Source organism: Podarcis pityusensis (assembly GCF_964106645.2).
Source record: "Podarcis pityusensis genome assembly, chromosome: 15".
In the NCBI taxonomy this organism is placed as follows: Eukaryota; Metazoa; Chordata; class Lepidosauria; order Squamata; family Lacertidae; genus Podarcis; species Podarcis pityusensis.
In genome coordinates this window covers 1,145,285-1,158,461 of record NC_138040.1, presented here as the reverse complement: position 1 = coordinate 1,158,461, position 13,177 = coordinate 1,145,285, and the positions used below count along the sequence as shown (strand labels likewise).

At 50.2% G+C, this 13,177-nt stretch overlaps 1 protein-coding gene across 1 annotated transcript; it reads left to right on the top strand.

Moving 5' to 3' along the window:
* The first annotated feature begins 3,430 nt into the window (after positions 1–3,430).
* On the top strand, positions 3,431–12,957 carry TLCD1 (TLC domain containing 1). The gene is made up of 4 exons (XM_080983240.1): positions 3,431–3,636; positions 5,945–6,027; positions 9,472–9,554; positions 12,143–12,957. The coding sequence occupies exons 1-4, from the start codon at positions 3,446–3,448 to the stop codon at positions 12,521–12,523; spliced, it is 738 nt and encodes a 245-aa protein (XP_080839366.1). The 5' UTR covers positions 3,431–3,445; the 3' UTR covers positions 12,524–12,957.
* The last annotated feature ends 220 nt before the right edge of the window (positions 12,958–13,177 follow it).

The following is a 13,177-nucleotide window of genomic DNA, read 5'->3' as shown; positions in this document are numbered from 1 at the left end:
CTTCTGTGAATTTGAAGACCCACCCGAGGGTCTCTCTGGAGCCCAAGGGTGCAAGCCTTAGTTGCTGCCCTCTTGCTCCTGGGCCTTGGAAGCCTCTTCACCTTCCTGTTGCCTTCCTGGTGTTTGGGATTACAGGCAGCCCAAAACATCTGGGGGAAATAACAGGCCAGCAAAGGCTGCATTCAGATTTTTCTCTAGGGTGCATAGGCAAGGATGGGGAGCTCCAGATGCAGCTGGACTCCAACTTCCACAATCCCTGACCACTGTTCCTGCTGGCCAGAGGCTGGTGAGAATGGAAATTTAGCCGTATCAGGAGATCCTGATAGGTTCCCCACAGACTGATAGATAAAATTGCTTTCCGTGGGGCTTGGTCTGGAGATCCAGCTGTTGCAAAATGCCACAGCTAGACTATTGAGGGGAGCAGACGCCAGCACAGAATTCAGGTGCTCAAATCTCACAGAATTTGGGATTTTGACAAGGGAAAATTCGGATGTATGGCAGCTTAGAAACTTTGCCAAAAAAAAAGCAGCTATATGTTCACTTTGGCAACCCTATTAAAATATGATTTGGCATTCCTTTATTACATGTACAACAGAAACATCATTTTCAAGCCAGGAAAGTCTGAAACCAGAGCTGATAATCAGATGACACTAATATTCTTTACTTGGACTTTTTTATTTGAACCCACATCCTGGTGGACTCTACTCTACGTGCCCATTTTATACTTTTGTTTGCCATCTTTTAATTCTCATCTGTTATTATAACTGTTCTCTCTGTTTTATATGCATTATAAAATGAAATATCTTTACTTTAAAAAAAGTCTGCATTGGCTAACCATATACCCCCTGGGCAAGTTCAATAAACAAATAAATAAATGGTTCTTCTGACTATTTTTTCTTTTTTGTGGTTCTGACACCATTATAATTATCATTTCAATAGCGCCCTCCTGGAGCAAAGCACTTTACTAAAAAGAAACAAAAAAATGAGAGGACAGGTCTCTGCCCCAAGAGGCTTCCAATCTACAGACTGACCCCAGGAAGTCAACAGAGTACAGGAGAGAGAGCCAGGCTAGAATATGCTGTTTACTGTAGTTGCATGTACTTTGCAGTTTTAGGACTAAGGCAAGTGTGGGGAACTAAGGCAAGTTTGCCCACCCTGGTCCTAAACCACAACTCTCATGAGCCCCAGAGCAAGCATAACCAATAGCCAGGGATACTGGGAGTAAAAATTCAGCAACATCTGAAGGGCCAAAGGTTCCCCACATCTGGACAAGGGGATTAACTATGGCTATTTCTGTTGCAAACTGGTTTAAATATGACCATTAGCATGGTATATAAAGCATTTTAAAGGCACCACTCAGGCCCTCTGCGATCCAGGACGTTCATCGCTAATTATTTGCCTATTTTCCCACCTCTGCACCTAATGGATAGGTACCCCCCAGGAGACAGGACTCCCTCCCCCAAACACAACACAGCTGAGGTCCCTTTCAGGCAAATTAAATGCCCCATCCCTTTGGGGCAAGGATGAGCTGTTGTTGAGGCATAAACAGCTGGGGAGGCGGTTCTTCTCCAGACAAAGGGAGCTTGTTGTTGGACTCCTGGTGGGAAGGATGCAAAGAAAGAGGGATCTTTGGAAAGTGGGTCTCTGCAGGGACACACCATTGCTCCAAGGAACCCACAGCAGCAGACACAATGTCTTCCCCTTCTTTGATTCTCACAACAAACCTGCAAGGTAGGCAAAGTGGTGGTGCCAGCCCAAAGTGAACCAGAGGGAGCGCAGATCGGAACTGGTCTCTGCCACCAAATCTGGCGAAGGAGAATGCGTTAGATCAGGAATGAAAAACCTCCATCCTGTGTGCTCAGATCCTATGAGAAGATGCTGGACCAGAGGGCCCCTTGGCCTGATGCTCTCCTTATGTTCTTATGTAGCCTTATCCCCCATGAATTTCATCTAATCCTCTTTTAAACTGCTCAGGCTGGTGGTCGCTGCCAATATCTTTTTGCAGCAGATTTCCGAGTTTAAGGCTGCACTGTGTGAAGAGAGTGAGGGGCATTCGGCCAGGGCAAATCGAGTGAAATAACTATTCCAGGTGCCTGGCGGAAGCCTTATCCTTCTTCCCCAGCAAGGAAAGGCTCTGAATAAACAAAAAAACGGCCCATCAAATATTGTGGTGTGTTGCTGCCACCCAGTGTCAAAGGGCCCACACTTCACATCAGTGGCTCAGTGACAACTTAGGCTAACGCTCTGCGCATCTGGTGACGTGGACTGTCGCTCTGGCCGTAATAAAAGAAGCCATTTTCAACCTCTAATATATATTTTTATCCTGCTTTCCCCCCTGACAAGGGACTCAAGGGGGCTTACAGCTAAAAAAGAGACAGCCAGACAAATGGGGTGGGGAAGCAATCTTTAAAAAACAATTAAATAGTAACAGAATGTGTTTGCATACGTTTACAACATACAGATCATTACAACAAAACAGCCCTTTCCTTAAAAGCAGTCAGTTGCCAAAAGCCGGTTCGAACAAGAATGTCTCCAGCTGCTGATGGAAGGAGAACAAGGGCTTGTACGCAGTATACAATTTAATTAATAGTCACCATAATACTGTTAGCATTCATAAGTACCACAAGGCTGCTTTTCTATTTTTAAAAAAGAGGTGTTATTGCAGGCTTCCACATTTTTTGGAAAAAGGGAAAAAATCAGGGGCAATTCCACATGGTGAAGCCACCAGAAATAAAGTAATAAAATGATAAAAAAGTCCTTATTATGTGGCACCTTTTCGCTGGGGTGATGATCAGTGCCAGATTTACGTATAAGCTAAACAAGCTATAGCTTAGAGCCCCACTCTTGGGGGCCCCCAAAAAAATTAAAGGAAAAAATTTTGGGTGTACATTTCCAAAATGTAAGACAAAAACAAAGAAAATAAAACCTACATACAGCAACAGTGGCCAATGGCTTTAGATACCTATTAGGTCCATAAATTACCATATAGCATATATTCAACACAAAAAACAGTGACAATTTGTTGTTGACAAAGGACAGCTGGAAATGTAAAGGGCCCCATTATCTTCAGTAGCTTAGGGCCTCATCAAATCTAAATCCGGCCCTGGTTATGATGCAAAAAAAGACTAATAATAATAATAATAATAATAATTACTACTCCTTGGCAGCTTGAGGACGAAGCTGCTAATATTACTGGGTGATTAATAATAATAATAGTGTCTCCGTCGCGATAGCGCTGCAGCGCCGCCCAACAACAATGGGGCGACGGTGACAATCGCGCAGCGGGGGGCGTGGCCTGGCGGGGACAGACCCCTGCCGGCCCCTCCCCGGGGCGTGGCCTGAGGGGCTCCTCCCCTGGGCGGGGCTCCTCCCGGCGGGCGGGCGCGCACGTGGGCCGGGGCGGCGCGCCGGGAGCGGAGCGGGCGAGGAGGCGGGCGGGCGGGCGATGGGCCCGTGGCTGCGCTCGGCGGGGCTGGTGGCGGGCTCCACGCTGGCCTTCGCCGCCCTCCGCCAGGGGCTCCGGCTCAGCCCGCTGCCGGCGCACGTCCGCCTGGACGCCACGCGCACCTGGCGCTGGAGGAACCTGCTCGTCTCCTTCGTCCACTCCGTCGTGGCCGGGATCTGGGCCGTGGTCGGGTGAGTGCGGAGCAGGGCCGCCCTCCGCTCCTGGGGCCAGGCTGCCTTGGAGCATGCACAGAGCGACCCCCCCCCCGCCAGTCCACTGCCGGGGAAAAGGCATCATGGAAAGTCGGGGTGGGGGTGGTCTCTGAGCATGCACAAAGTGCCTTCCCCGCCGCCGCCGCTGCTGCCTTTGCACTTCCCGGAGCCTGCTTGCCAGTGGACATGCCCAGAGAATGCTCCTTACGTAAACATCATCTCTCAGGAATGATGTATTTTGCAAGGCTGGCGTTGTGGTGGCTGGGAGTGAGGGTGGTGGTTGTTGTTTCTGGGCATGTACAGAGTGCCCTCCCCTCTTGGATCGGCACCCGGGGCGAGGCTGCCTCTGAGCATGCACAGAGAGACCCCCCCCCTTCTCATCCCTCCCCCCGCCAGTCCACTGCCGGGGAAAAGGCGTCTTGGAAAGCCGGGGTGGGTTTCTAGGTGGGGTGGGGTGGTCTCTGAGCATGCACAAAGTGCCTCCCCCGCCACTGCCTTTGCACTTCCCGGAGCCTGGTTGCCTTTGCACATGCACAGAGAACGCTCCTTACATAAACATCATCTCTCAAGGGAGGCGTTCATCTGCAAGGCTGGCGTTGTGGTGGCTGGGAGTGAGGGTGGTGGTTTCTGGGCATATACAGAGTGCCACCCCTCCTGCAGCCTAGACAGCATGTTGCAAAACAGAGGACATTTCCCCCCCTTGTCTCTTTTTGAAAGAAGAAGTTGCTCCCCAGGGTGGGGCTACCAGATGCGGCTTCTGTTCCCTGCCCTCCTCTCTCCCAGGGCAGCAGCCTGGCGCCAGCGCTGCTCAGGTTAAGACCCGGCTCCTGTTTTCAGGCTCTTGCCAAGGGCTGCCTGCCGGGGCCTTGAAACAAGGCTGCTTTTGTCCTTGGAGATGATGGATCTTCCCTTTCCTGGTTCTACCTGTTCCCTAGAAGGTGCTTCCTGGCAAATTTCCTCGAGGTCAACCCTGTTCCAGGAAAACTGGAGAGACCAGAAATACCTCTAATAAGTCAATGGAAGGAAAGGGTCCCCTGAGTGTACACAGAGTGTGGGCCGCCCTACTCGCAAGGAAGCCCACACAGATTTGGGGAGGGAACCTGGTGAACCTCAGCGGGGTTTTGCAACGTCCAAGGAAGCCTGCGGCGGGCCAAGCAGTTGCCTGATGCCCTGCTCTCCCACGCTGCCAAGGTGGGGCATCCTTCACCTGTTCTTTCCCATGTTTCTTAACTCACCTTCTCCGAAGGAGAAAACCGGTCCGTCTCCCCAAGAGGAGGCCGCTGGCGGGGCCCTGGATGTGTCAGTCCCTGCCTTGGCACAGCCTCTCGTAGCAGGCTGGGGTTGCCCAAGGGGGCTGGCGCAGGTGGTCGCCCCCTGCCACTATGCACCTGTTGTGGGTCTCCAGCCCCTCCTCATTCCAGCAGGTGCTGGCAAGATGCCAGCCAGAATCTCTTGGTTGCGAAAAAGGACATCTGTGCGCTTGTGTGTGTGAACGCCAAGAACCTGGTTTCGGATCTTCGTGCATTAGGAAATCCCTAATGGTTGTCTTCGAGAGAGAGGCCATGAAGTTCCCCACACCACCGCATGTTGCAATAAATGGTTATTCTTCGTAATGCTATGTTGTTTTATTTAGCAATATTTATATACTGCTAAAAAATAATCTTAAGCATTTTGCATAAAACGGGACAAAACATTTTAAACAGACTTTAAAGAGTGGCAGACATTGTGCTAAAAGCAGACTCGCTTTAGTTAGTAGCAGCTAATAACAACAACAAACCAATTTATTTATTTTTTGGAGTTTTCTCTGTTTCTGTCTGTCTCTCTTTTTAAACACTTGGGATTTTGGAGAAGGAAAGAACGCCCCCATTTTGAATTTAGGGAAATTCTAAATGGTATCTCTGCTGGATTTGAGACATCTAATGTGAATCTTGATTATTTTAGTTTGCATTTGTGTCTGTGTGCAAGAGATCCCGTTTTGGGTCTGGGAAGGAGCCTAGCTTTCCCTGGCCAGTAATTCTGGTGGTCTGTGCCTGTCATATACTCCCTTCCCCTTAGTTTGGCTTAGTTCCATGATCCACCAGTTTTGCTCAGGGATCTCTTCCTTGTAATATGACATGGGTTTTGTGGGTTGATCAAGGAACAGGACTGGCCCTTAAAGAGCGTGTGACCCTGGTAAGGCTTGGGCCAGGAGGAACTTGTTTCTCCTGAATTTACCCTTTTTAAAAGTCCTCATTGTAGATGGCCTGTCCTAACTTGTGAATCTCTTGTTTTCTATCCCATGAACCAGGGTGTGGAAAATGCCTGGGGCTTTTGCCGACCTCATCAACTCAACCTCTCGATCCGGGCATCTGCTGCTGTGTGTTTCCGCAGGTGAGAAGCAGGTGATGCTAGCGGTGCTGGGCTCAGGCGGGCAGCAACCCAGTGCCTTGTCTCTGATGGAGTAAGGCAGCCTAATGGGCAAAAGGCGGCGCAGAGTAGTTTTGCCAAAAAAGGAAGTAGTAGTAATAATAATAATAATAATAATAATAATAATAATAATAATTTATTATTTATACCCCGCCCATCTGGCTGAGTTTCCCCAGCCACTCTGGGCAGCTCCCAATCAAGTGTTAAAAACAATACAGCATTAAATATTAAAAACTTCCCTAAATAGAGCTGCCTTCAGATGTCTTCTAAATGTTAGGTAGTTGTTTTTCTCTTTGACATCTGCTGGGAGGGTGTTTCACAGGGCGGGTGCCACTACCAAGAAGGCCCTCTGCCTGGTTCCCTGTAACCTCACTTCTCCCAGGGAGGGAACTGCCAGAAGGCTCTCGGAGCTGGACCTCTGTGTCTGGGCTGAACGATGGGGGTGGAGACGCTCCTTCAGGTCTACTGGGCCGAGGCCATTTAGGGCTTTAAAGGTCAGCAACAATGCTTTGAAATGTGCTTGGAAACATACTGGATTTCAGTGGGGACAAATGTAATAATTGGGAATAATCACATTCACAGATATAGGATGGAGGACACCTGGCTTGACAGCAGTCCATGTGAAAAGGACTTAGGGGTAATAATAATAGTAGTAGTAGTAGTAGTAGTAATAATAATAATAATAATAATAATAATAATAATAATATAGATGCTATTCCTGCATTGCAAGGAGATGGACTGGATAACCCTTGAAGGCCCTTTTCAACTCTCTGATTCTCCAAGATGCAGCTCAGAGAGATGGAAAGTTTAGCAGCCTTTTCCCACAGAAGATGAGCAACTGCTGTATGTGTGGTTTTTGGATCGGGTAGATAGGATAATGGCTCACATTTCCCGTATTTTGATGCATCTACACTTAATGCCTTTGTTCCTAAGTTAAGAGCAGTTGTAAGCTGAAATAATGAGCAGGGCTTTCAGAAGCTTTTAAACTGCCATGTTAAAACATTAGTCGGATTGATTGCCCGGGGGGGGGGGCAAGAATCGGGGATGGCTTTTGCCAACCGCCTGACCTCCAGATGTTTCTGATACGGCTCCCAGCTAGCGGTCAGGGATGATGGGAGTCTGTAGAGGAGAGGGCTATCGAAGGCTGTTGTTGTTGTTGTTGTTTAGTTGTTTAGTCGTGTCCGACTCTTCGTGACCCCCTGGACCAGAGCACACCAGGCCCTCCTGTCTTCCACTGCCTCCCGCAGTTTGGTCAAACTCATGCTGGTAGCTTCGAGAACACTGTCCCACCATCTCGTCCTCTGTTGTCCCCTTCTCCTTGTGCCCTCCATCTTTCCCAACATCAGGGTCTATTCCAGGGAGTCTTCTCTTCTCATGAGGAGGCCAAAGTCTTGGAGCCTCAGCTTCAGGATCTGTCCTTCCAGTGAGCACTCAGGGCTGATTTCCTTCAGAATGGATACGTTTGATCTTCTTGCAGTCCATGGGACTCTCCAGAGTCTCCTCCAGCACCAGAATTCAAAAGCATCAATTCTTTGGCGCTTTTGAATTATGGTGCTGGAGGAGACTCTTGAGAGTCCCATGGACTGGGCTACTAGCCGCCATGGCTCTGCTCTGCCACGGCGGTCAGAGGAAGGGATGCTTCTGAATACCAATTGCTGGAAATGTCAGGAGGGCAGAGCTGCTGTTGCGATCAAGATTGTGGGTTTCCCATTGGGGCACTTGGTTGGCCGCTGTGAGAATACGAGGCTGGTCTAGATGGACCTCTGGCCTGATCCAGCAACCAGGGTCTTCCTATGGTCTTATGGAACTCCAGGTCCCAAGGCAGTCTATCTGGTCTTTGGGGCATTTGGCTACGGTGGGAACAGCCTGATGGACTAGATGGGCCCCCTTGGGCCCGATCTAGCAGGCTCTTCTTAGGTCATGGAGGAGAAGGCTCCCAGGACGTTTCCAAGCACCATTCAAAGTGTTGGTGCTGACCTTTAAAGCCCTAAACGGCCTCGGCCCAGTATACCTGAAGGAGCGTCTCCACCCCCATCGTCCAGCCCAGAAACTGAGGTCCAGCTCCGATGGCCTTCTGGCGGTTCCCTCACCGCGAGAAGTGAAGTTACAGGGAACCAGGCAGAGTTTCTGACGCTGCTTTGGGTCGACCTCACGTGCCCCCGTGATTTCTCTGTGCAGATATTTTTCTGCTGTCCCTTGGCGTGCAAACCCTCCCGATATCGCGTGCTGCAGCAAGGTAGTTCTGCAGGTCAGCTGTATGGAAATAAAATCCACCAGACACTCAGCGCTGCTGCCAACTTCCTTTTTTGCTCAACAGCGTAACGGAAACACGGCTGGTCTTGCTAATTTTCCCCCAGCTGAGAGTTGGGAGCTGTGCTCTGTATTGTGGAGTTTGAGGCTGCCCTGATTCTGCTGGGTGCCCATCAATATTTGGAGCCTTCTGCATGAACGGGAGGTTTTCCTGGGCCCAGAAAGAGGGGATTGTGAGCAGGCCGGGCCGCTCCCTCGTGTGACTTCCTTGAATACAGGGTAGCTCAGTGGCAGAGCCTCTGCCTTGCCTGCAGGCGATCCCAGGTACAATCCCTGGTGTCTCCAGGTAGGCGAAAGACTCCTATCTGAAACCCTGGAGAGCTGCTGCCAGTCAGTGTGGACTGTACTGAGCTAGGTGGATGATAAACGGTCTTGAGTTAGAAAAAAGCGACTTCTTTTGTTCCGATTTAAAACCAGCTCTGAGGACTGGAGTCTTGATGTATTTTTAAGGCTGTAGCTCAACGGCAGAGGCTCTGCTTGGCATTCAAAAGGTTCAGTGGCATCCCCAGGTCAGGCTGGGAGAGACCCTAGAGAGCTGCTGCCAGTCAGTTCAGGCAGTACTGAGCTAGATGGGCCAGTGGTACCTCCCCGTGTTCCTCAGTTTAATACCCCAAGGTCACAGTGTTGTCATTTTCGTCCTTTTATTCACAACATTTTCACAAAATAATAATCTCAAACTGGGTTAGATCATTTTTGGTGCAGGAGTTTTAAAAGAGCTGAAATTCAAGGGGGTTGGGGTGCTAACCTTTCAGGGTAAAAGGATAAAAGTTTGGGGCCTTTTAATAGTTTTAGGTGATGGTAAGATGGGAACTGGAGTCCTGGCACCAGATTTAGAGCAGTTCCTCCACACAGGGCGCCAGGCCGAGGGGCCAAAATGGAGAAGATTCGTTTTGGGGCACCAAATTTTGGCCTCGCTCAGGGCACCATATTATTTAAAATGACCAAGTCTGTTCCTGTGCACCCGGAAGGCCACACCACAGGTTCCCCCATCCTTGGGGGTGCAGAGGGTGGCGAGAGTGAACCTCTTCCTGCAGGGGGTTGGGCTGGATGACCCACGGGGTCCCTTCCAACTCTATAACTCTTCTTATTCCTCCCCAGGTTATTTCATCCATGACTCTCTGGACATCATCGTGTGCCGCCAGTCTCGGGCCTCGTGGGAGTACCTGGTCCACCATGCCATGGCAAGTACCGGCCCTTGTGGGCCAGGAGAGGCATCTCAGAGGCCGGTGGCCGCCCTCGGCTGGCTCTGAGTCACAAAGATGCGAAGCAGGAAATTTCCCTGGTTTTTCTTTTTTTTCTTTTCCCCTGCTGGAAAAAAAGTCCCGTTTCACGAGTTCGTTAGTAAACATGAATGTGTGCCGTTTGCAAATTGTGATATAAACGAGCTTGGTATTGTCAGTGTTTTTAAGCTTGCTTTACTAAATATGAGAAAAATAACTTTTAAAAAGGTAGAATGAGGTCACTCAAGGACAGGGTTTCTGCACATGCTCACCACCCTCTATCAAAGCAGGCAAGAGGTTTTGGCAGACTCCAGAGTTTGCGGGGCCTTATCTGCTGTGGCTGCATCCTGTGTTCCAGATCTTCCCTTGACCAAGGGGGTGAGCTGGATGCCCTTTGGGTTCCCTTCCAACACTACAGTTCTGGGATCTCTGCTACTCTGATAGACCAAAATGATCAAGGGAGTGGAAGAGCTCTCTTCAGAGGGAAGGTCACTGCATTTGGGACTTTTTAGTTTGGAGAAAAGGCGAGGAAGAGGCAGCGTGATAGACATTTATAAAATCATGCCTGGCTTGAAGAAAGTGGATAGCGAAAAGCTTTTTTCTTTTAACACTGGGACTCTTAGACATTCCATGAACGTTGGGAGATTCGGGAGATGTTACAGGAAATCCTTCTTCATGCAGGGGAGAGTTAACCTGCGGAACTCCCTAACACAGGAGGCCCCAATGGCCACCAATTTGCCTGGCTTTAAAAGAGGACTAGACAAATTTGTGGATGATAGATAAGGCTATGAATAGCTGCTATCCATGATGGCTGCCCTCTTCCTCCAGGGTCAGAGGCGGCAGTGCTTCTAAATGCTAGTTGCTGGAAAACGCAGGAGGGGAAAGCTGCTCTTGTGCTTGAATCCTGCTTGTGGGTTTCCCATGGGGGCATCTGGGTGGCCCCTGGATGCTGGGCTAGGCCCGGGAACCCCTTGAGTCTGATTCAGCAGGCTCTTCTGATGTTCTTTGAGACTGCAGAATTCAGCTTTCAGAGAACCTCGCTTCTGTTTTTAAGTGGCGAGTTCCTAGTCCTCATGATTCCGGGAGAGCAAGAGTGCTGGGCAAATGAGCCCGCTTTGGCCTGATCTAGCAGGGCTGCCTATTATTATGTTTTGTTTTGATACAATTTATTAACTTTATGATAACAAAAAGGTAAAGGGACCCCTGACCATTAGGTCCAGTCATGACCAACTCTGGGGTTGTGGCGCTCATCTCGCTTTATTGGCTGAGGGAGCCGGCGTACAGCTTCTGGGTCATGTGGCCAGCATGACTAAGCCGCTTCTGGCAAACCAGAGCAGCGCACGGAAACGCTGTTTACCTTCCCGCCGGAGCGGTACCTATTTATCTACTTGCACTTTGATGTGCTTTCGAACTGCTACGTTGGCAGGAGCAGGGACTGAGCAACGGGAGCGCACCCCGTCACAGGGATTCAAACCGCCGACCTTCTGATCGGCAAGTCCTAGGCTCTGTGGTTTAACCCACAGCGCCACCCGTGTCCCTATTTTGTTTGATAACAAAAGAACAAATTTTAAAAATCACACTTCTTAACTGACTTCCTGCAGACTCCCCCTCCTGGTTCCATTTTTTCTACTTATTTATATACATCCACTGAGTCTTATACTCTTAACTATCCAATTTTAAAACCTTATGTATATCATTACAAGTGACCTTTAGGAGGTAAACTAATGTAGAAGCCAATACACAAAGCTTACTAATTATGCCTGAACATTTCTCCCTTTTTTTTTAAAAAGAAGAGAGAAAAAGGAAATAAAAGAAGAACAATGTCCTTACTCTTTCTAGGGTTTCAGATTGTCTGATGTGTCCTGCATAGTTCATTACGGTGGTACCTTGGGTTCGAAGGGACGTGGGTGGTGCTGTGGGTTAAACCACAGAGCCTAGGACTTGCCGACCAGAAGGTTGGCGGTTCAAATCCCCGCGACAGGGTGAGCTCCCATTGCTCTGTCACAGCTCCTGCCCACCTAGCAGTTCAAAAGCATGTCAAGTGCAAGTAGATAAATAGGAACCGCTCCAGCGGGAAGGTAAATGGCGTTTCCGTGCGCTGCTCTGGTTTGCCAGAAGCGGCTTAGTCCTGCTGGCCACATGACCCGGAAGCTGTACGCCGGCTTCCTCGGCCAGTAAAGTGAGATGAGCGCCGCAACCCCAGAGTCGGCCACGACTGGATCTAATGGTGAGGGGCCCATTTACCATTTTATTTTACCTCGGGTTACAGACGCTTCAGGTTACAGACTCCACTAACCCAGAAATAATACCTCAGGTTAAGAACTTTGCTTCAGGATGAGAACAGAAATTGCGCTGCAGCGGTGCGAGGCCCCCTTAGCTAAAGTGGTACCTCAGGTTAAGAACAGTTTCAGGTTAAGAATGGACCTCTGGAACGAATTAAGTTCTTAACCCAAGGTACCACTGTAGTTTGTTTTGCCAATTTCCTTCATGTTCACCTATTATTATGTTTAAAGACACGATTCCTCCCTCTCCTCCTCTTTCCTCCTCAGGCCATCATGGGACTGTTTTCTGGGATCCTCCTGAACCGCTTTGTGGCCGCCGGCCTGGTGACCCTCTTTGTGGAGGTGAGCAACATCTTCCTGACCCTCCGCATGATGATGCGCCTGGGCCACCTGCCCTTCCCCACCCTCTACCTGGTCAACAAGTACGTCAACGTGGTGGTCTACTTCCTCTTCCGCCTGGCCCCCCAGGCCTACCTGACCTGGTACTTCGTCCGCTTCGTGGAGATGCGCGGCCAGGGCGCTTTCCTCATGGTCAACCTGGTGCTCCTCGACGGCATGATCCTCATCTACTTCTCGCGCCTCATGCGCTCCGACTTCTGCCCGGGCGCCCGGGACCCCGACAGCGAGAAGAAGTTCCTGACGGACTGAGCCGCCTCTTGTGGTCTCTCCCGGACTCCTCGGCGGATGGAGAGGACGGATGGGGCAGTGCCAAAGGGAGAGCCGTTGTCGTCGCGCTCCTCCGCTGCCCGTGTGCCTTATCCGCCGAGGACCGCGCCGTTCTCACTGTGATGTTCTTTTCCAAGCCTTTTCCTTTCCTTGTTCTGGGCCCGGTGGGGTTAGGGGGCTCCCCACCCCACCCCACCGGGCCTTGCCTTACTAGACGAGGGTGACGCCTTCCGAATTCAGAGGGGAGGCAGTGCCGCGCCAAGCAGCCCCCGAGCCGATCTGAGCTCAGCAGGAAGCGAGAGAAGATGGGAAGATTTGGCGGCTGGGGTTGAGTTTTTGCCTTGTTCGCTGTTGGTGGTTTGGAAAACGGAAGGGGAAAGGGTAGTTTCAAGCATTAAAAGTTGTTCTCGATAAAAGCCGCCCCCGCCAGAGGTGTTTTTTCAAGGTGATTCCACACACACGGTCCCACGCGTGTCTCACCATCCTCCGTCCAGACAAGGAGGGGGTTGGACTAGATGAGATTTGGGGTCCCTTCCAACTCTCCCGTTCTTTAAGTAAGCTTGGTCAGCTTCAAGGACACTTCCCAGCCTGGCCATTAACGTTGGGGGCAGTGTTTGTGGCCTGGGGAAAGTCTCG

What these genes read in the sequence shown, in the direction of transcription:
- TLCD1 (XM_080983240.1), top strand. Translation starts at nt 3,446, where the DNA reads ATGGGCCCGTGGCTGCGCTCGGCGGGGCTGGTGGCGGGCTCCACGCTG. An exon ending in GGGATCTGGGCCGTGGTCGG is followed by an intron (nt 3,637 to 5,944) that starts GTGAGTGCGGAG and finishes CCCATGAACCAG; the next exon opens with GGTGTGGAAAATGCCTGGGG. An exon ending in GCTGCTGTGTGTTTCCGCAG is followed by an intron (nt 6,028 to 9,471) that starts GTGAGAAGCAGG and finishes ATTCCTCCCCAG; the next exon opens with GTTATTTCATCCATGACTCT.